General features: G+C 39.6%; 1 protein-coding gene across 2 annotated transcripts in view; it reads right to left on the minus strand.

Moving 5' to 3' along the window:
* ECPAS (Ecm29 proteasome adaptor and scaffold) overlaps nt 1–6,282 on the minus strand; it is a 100,425-nt gene continuing 94,143 nt past the window's right edge. For both annotated transcript variants that reach the window (XM_040481951.1, XM_040481952.1), the window contains 2 exons: nt 4,433–4,504; nt 1–3,125 (listed from right to left, as the gene is read on the minus strand). In XM_040481951.1, coding sequence (XP_040337885.1) covers nt 2,986–3,125; nt 4,433–4,504 — 212 coding nt within the window. In that variant the 3' untranslated portion in view covers nt 1–2,985. The remainder of the gene's footprint in view (nt 3,126–4,432; nt 4,505–6,282) is intronic.

Consider the following 6,282-nt stretch of genomic DNA (forward strand, 5'->3'; position numbering starts at 1 on the left):
TTCAAAAGAACTGATCATGCAGCTTTTATTTACCACGTATTATCTTCTTGGGCATGGGTAGAGTTTTCCTTTCAAATAAGACTATCACATGCTTAACTAGTTCAGCACAAATTGCAAAGGATTCTATGAAGACTTTGCATATAAAATACAAAAATCTATTACATATACATCCATTTAACAACATTTGTACATTACAATGAGTGCCAATGTCAAAAGAACTCCCTGTACTTAACAAGCAGCATGAATATATTGTGGCGGCAGCCGGTGGAGACGCCCCGCAAAGGGCAAACAGTATTCACACAGTGCAACCGCTACGAGAGCACAGATCAACAAGGTCACATCTTTTTTCTTTTTTCTTGTTAGTGCATACACAAGGAAAAGGTGGAAGGGGAAAGCAATGGGGATTTGGTGGCAGTCAGTTTTACTGGCAGGTACACTGCCACAGGCAGACACGCCAGCAGTTGCAAATTGGACACAAACATTAAAGAAACTGCCGCTCTTTATCACCAAAAACACGATTTTATACTACTTTCATTGTTTTGATTTCCAATGGTCAAACTTCAGGTCCCTCCTTCTCACGTTATCAATAGAGTTGTGAAGCTCTAGCTAGTGCCCTAATTCCAGGAATAAGGAATTCAGTAATTAGACTCTAAAACAGCCACTTGTATGATCGGTAGCACTGAGTGTTCTCAGGGAAAAAAAATAATAAAAAATCAGTTCCAGACAGCTTTGGAAAATGAGGGCCAAAGACATAACCATGCATGGGTCCTTTTGCCATTTGTTCACCAGAACCATCCCACAATTACAGACTAAGTTAGTAACCCTTTTAGGAGATATGTGCACCCGTGCACACCCAACACGAGCTGCACTGGGAGACCATGATTTCACATTACTAGTTGTGCAAATGACTTGGCTGGTTGAGATGAAGGCATTAAGAGTGTAAATTGGAACTGTGCTTATAGAAAGCGACAATAAATGAACTAAACAGCGCTGAGCGCAAAGGCTCAAGTGTCAGCACCACTCTCTCAGCACCATGGGAAATTCCCAACGGTAAATAACAAAAGGTTTAAAAAGCATACAATTTGATGAGGTATAACACTCCACATGGGCCGAGAGCACAATTCTTGCCCTTACACTCTTTCTGAAAACAGCCGACCTGTACTGCATTCTTGCCTTAGAGGCATGTCCCAGGTCCTGTAAATGAAAGAGGGCACTTAGCAGAGGGGGAAATACTGGTCTGGAAAAACACCAAATTCTATGAGGCCATATGCCTTCTGAAAAATATCCAAAGTTGATTTTCCGCCAAGTAAAAGCCATTCTTAAGTTGAAGTCCATGAGAAGCTCCTTACAATCCACAATGCTACTAAAACCCACAATTATATTTAGTATCAGCTAAGAGGACGTTTTAATAATAAACACCTACATTTTCATTTGTAGACTCCCTTTCCAAATAGGAAGCAACTCCGAAACAGTACATCCAGCCAAGCCTAAGTACTATTTTCAGCTATGTTTTTCAAACTGTGAATTGCAACCCATTTGTAAGACAGGAAATGAATTTAGTGGGTCTGAAAAGAATCTAAAATGGTGGGGGGGGGGGCCGCCACCAAAGTAGATCACACATAGTTAAGAGTATGTGTATTATTTCACAAAACATTGATTTGAGTTAAAGATTTTATATTGATTCATACACACATACACAATTCTGGGTCAAGATGTAAGAAGTTACTTTTATTATGGGTCACAGTCAATACAATGGCCTATAGAGACCACCAAAAATAACAACCATGGAGTTTCCACCCTGGTGTTAATGTCAGTAAGCGGTCAGTATTGACTGTAACACCAATTTTGTGCTTGGAATCCAAGGTGAGCTAGAGTTCTCAGTTTACCATAAACACTTGTGTTAGACTTGGTTCTTCCCCTTACCCTATACCCTATGGCAGGGGTATGAGCAGAACAACAACAAAAAAAGAAACCCTAGCTGCAATTGCTTACTTTCAGTGATAGGTTATTCCCAAATGGTTAATGAAGACGCTTGCCTTCTATTTCTAGAGTCATACTGTTAGTATAAGAATGGGCGGCAATTTATTAAGTTGTCTTCACAGTTTTGAGATTATAAATGGTCTAAAACAGAGCAGTCACGATTTTGTTGTTGGTTTTTGGCTTTTGCAAAATACGCAAACTACAGATACAGACAGAACAAGCAATCCTGTCCTAATCTCCTTTCACATGCCTGTAAAAGGGCGATCAGAATTATCACATGGAGAGCAAAGTCTCTCAGCCCGTAAAGATGGTAACCAATCATTTTCTAAAAACCGATCATCTAAACAAGTGACAAGACAACGTTCAGCCTCTGAATTCAAGAATCCAATAGTACTTAGATAACGGGTCGGTTCAGCTCTGGTTCAAGGACTATAGTATACACCTCATCTTGGGAGTTTCTTAGGCAGGCCAGGGGTAGCACTGATTGGCAGCAGCTTATAAAAGAAGTATACTGGGCAGGTCTTCAAACACCTGGGTCCCAGCCTTGGCACAGGCTTCAGATCAGAAGCTGAGTCATCTGCTAGCTTATTTCTTCAGGTGTAAAGCAAGGGGGCTAAAATAAGTGAATTACAGAGTCCCTTCCTGAAATAACCTTATTTAATTTGGATGCAATTCCAAGATTCTTATCCAGCTTGCTCTGCAACTCTGCCTATTCCTTTAATTACAGCCTTAATTCTTTTCATAACTATTTCCATCAGTTTCACCTCTGACCACCTCTCAAACATCCAAGGTCCCATTAAGCTCACTCAGCCCAGACACTTTTAAAAATCAAGTAAAATAAAGCTAATAAGGAACAAAATTTAAGGCATTTTTTTTTTTTATTTCAGCCAAGGAATGATGCATGCTACAGATTAATCTTTACTTTTACCCACTTGGTTTTTCAAAGAATACCACCATTTCAACCCCCAATGAACATGGCACTTGTTGCTTTCTTCCCCTTCTAATTTATTCCAGGTTTTCAAGTGTCTTCTTCAGTAATGATGCTTTCTCCTGCAGCTCAGGTCTGCTGTCCGTCTCCATAGTAGCTAAAGACTCGATTAGGAGCACTCTGCATTCTGATGTCAAACTTTCCCACTGTTTAGATTCTGAATGGAAAAAGAAGAATCTTTATAGAACAAGCAAGCAAAAAAACCCTCAAACTGTTTTTTCTGCTTTTCCTCCAGAGCGTATCCCCCAAATAAATGCAAAGCAACCCCCTGATGACAGTCTGACACATGATAACAGGTTCAACAGTAGTCTCAAAACCTAATTATTGACAAATAACCCGAGAATATGTCAGAGCACTTCATCCTCTGCCCCCCCTCCCCCACACTAGTGGAACAAAGAGGATCTAATGATGCTGGAGGAAAGCGGGAAGTAGGAAGAATCAAGGCAAAGCACACAGTAACAAGCCACTTAACACAAAAGCCCTCTTTATAAAACACACTCGGTAAAAAAATCTTGAATAAACTTCACAATTGCAAAGTCAGTCTGAACAGACTGACTTTCTTGAAGGCACCAGAGACCTATACACATACTGGAAATTTTAGAAACTCAGAAAGTATACCAGATCCTCAATCTTGTCTATCAGGTTCTGCCACTTTCTAGTGACGTGGTTTCAAACAAGTTGTTTCACTGTTTAGCCTCGTTTTCCTCATCTAGAATTTATTTCTACACATCTGACTGTGAAAATTCAGTAATGTAACTAAGTTCCTAGCTCTTTTATTTCAACAAGGAAAAACAAGATTATGAGATGTGTAGCATTACTGAGTCTAAAAGGCCTGCTTCATGGAATCCTAGGAGGGGTGCTTTAATTGCTAGGCAGAGAGAGAGGAGAAATAGAAAATATTTAAGACTCTCGAGAAAACTGTTCCATCTTCTCCATTCTTAACCTACGGGGTTAGAAAAATGAAAAAAAAAAAGAGAAAAAAGAAAAGAGGCCTCCTTTTGAAAAACCCCACTGGAGAAAATGCTAGTGGTTTTCTTTTACCACTGATACAACAGACCTTTAGAAGACATCTGCTTCTTGATAAAGGTTTAAAAAAAAAGAAAAAAAAAGAAAAACGGGAAAAAATAGGATTAAGAAAACTGCTATCAAATTTGATGACTCAAAGTGTTTTCCCAACTCCACTCCCTAGTGCATCACTGTTTCTTTGTGTATGTACAGAGAGCCCTCAAGATAACTATGGCTTCATAATATATTAAAAGTATATAAAGTAAAAGAGTACCAAATCTAAACACTTAATAAAATTTAAAGGTTTTAGCTTTGTATATTTGACTTACACGCACATGTATTAATTTGTATTTTAGATTATACACTTATTAAAAACAAAAACAGAAAAAAATTCCTAAACTATATGCCATAAAGTATCCTGCCTTTCTGATCCTCTGATCAGAACCATCAAGAGCTCACCTTCAAGTTTTTTAAGCAGTAATTCTATCACAGATAAAGCTTCCGTTCTCACAGATGAGTAGGTCTTATTTTCTAAGAAGAAAATCAGATAGTTCATGTTATTTGTTTTATATGCCTTACAAACAGAATCTTCAAGAGTAAATTAGTGTTACTGGAAGAAAGATATTCAGAAATTATAAATTCAGAGAAAGATATACCTGTTCTTAAGTAAGCTTCCTTTTGCTTATTATCATCAAATACTTAAAATATGCTACATGTCCGTATTTCTTACTTAAAAAAAAAAAAAAGCAAACTGTCAGCCAAATATACCAATGCCAGTATTTGAAGGACCCGTTTTAGAAGTGAGAAATCAAACGACACTATCTCAGAGTTGTCTTCACATGACACCTAAGAAAGGTATTTAGGTTTACATGATGAGTTCCTCATTTTATCAGAGAACATTAGTAACCCAGAGGGTTAAGGACAATCAAGGACACCTGCGTCTTCACTGCCAGTTCCTTTTTTTTTTCCTTCATTTTTTAATGTTTATTTATGTATTTTAGAGAGAGAGACAGCATGTGTGCGTGCAAGCGGGGGAGGGGCAGAAAGAGAGGGAGAGAGAATCCTAAGCAGGTTCCACACTATCAGTGCAGAGCCCAACTCAGGGCTTGAACTAACAAACCATGAGATCATGACCTCAGCCAGTATCCAGAGTCAGACGTTTAACTGACTGTGCCATTCCGGCGCCCCTTGGCTGCCAGTTCTTATTCAAAAGCATTCTACCTCCATGAACTGCAACTGAAACATGCTTCCCTGGTGTCTATTTTAGACACAGCATCTAGTTCAGGGTGATACCGTCTACCAAAAAAATTAACAGACAACCAAGCCTGAGGCAAGGAAAGCACAAGATGAGCTTATAACATCCTTTTTTTGCTACAAAGTACAGAGGTGCCTGAAAGGATGCTAGCGACCTGTCAGTAAGACCCAGGAGTCAGCTTAAAGAAGCCTCCACCAGCCAAATCTGGAACCATCTGAGTAAAAAATTACTTAAGGAAAATAATTAATTATAAACCAATGGGGGGAAAAGGAAATCCACAAATCCGTACTGATGAGATAAATATAAAGAGAGGGAGAGGTGGCATCTTGTTTATAAGAGGATGCCGATGGCCACATGGTAAACGTGAAGGAAGTGCCCCGAGGTAGAAAATCACCCTCGTAAACACTGGTTCAGGGAAAAACCCTTGATGCATGCTAAGTCCAAAGAGGATATTTTGAAGAGGGGTGGTTTATCTGCATGGTCTTAAAGTACCTTCTCTGGGACTGCTGGTTAAACATAGTTAAGAGGAGCAGGTTGGGGCGCCTGGGTGGCGCAGTCGGTTAAGCGTCCGACTTCAGCCAGGTCACGATCTCGCGGTCCGTGAGTTCGAGCCCCGCGTCGGGCTCTGGGCTGATGGCTCGGAGCCTGGAGCCTGTTTCCGATTCTGTGTCTCCCTCTCTCTCTGCCCCTCCCCCGTTCATGCTCTGTCTCTGTCTGTCCCAAAAATAAAAAAAATAAAAAAAATAAAAAAAATAAAAAAAAAAATAAAAAAAATAAAAAAAAAAAAAAGAGGAGCAAGTTGTTTGAATGGTCTTAAAGTGTGTTCCCACAGGCTTATCAGACACAAGGGAGAAAAAGAGTAATGACACAATAAAGAATAAAGAAAAGTGAGTAGTACCCTGAGGAGGTGATCAAAACTAACATCACCAATCAGGGCAGATGAACACTGTGTACCTCTGGAAGTGCGAGGATACATCACTCACAGAGTGTCCCAGCCAGGAATTCATAACCTGCATCTAGTCACCGGTAACCATGAAACACCAAGTGAGAAACA

This window comes from Herpailurus yagouaroundi, unplaced genomic scaffold (assembly GCF_014898765.1).
Source record: "Herpailurus yagouaroundi ecotype Mexico unplaced genomic scaffold, PumYag 160, whole genome shotgun sequence".
Lineage (NCBI taxonomy): Eukaryota > Metazoa > Chordata > Mammalia > Carnivora > Felidae > Herpailurus > Herpailurus yagouaroundi.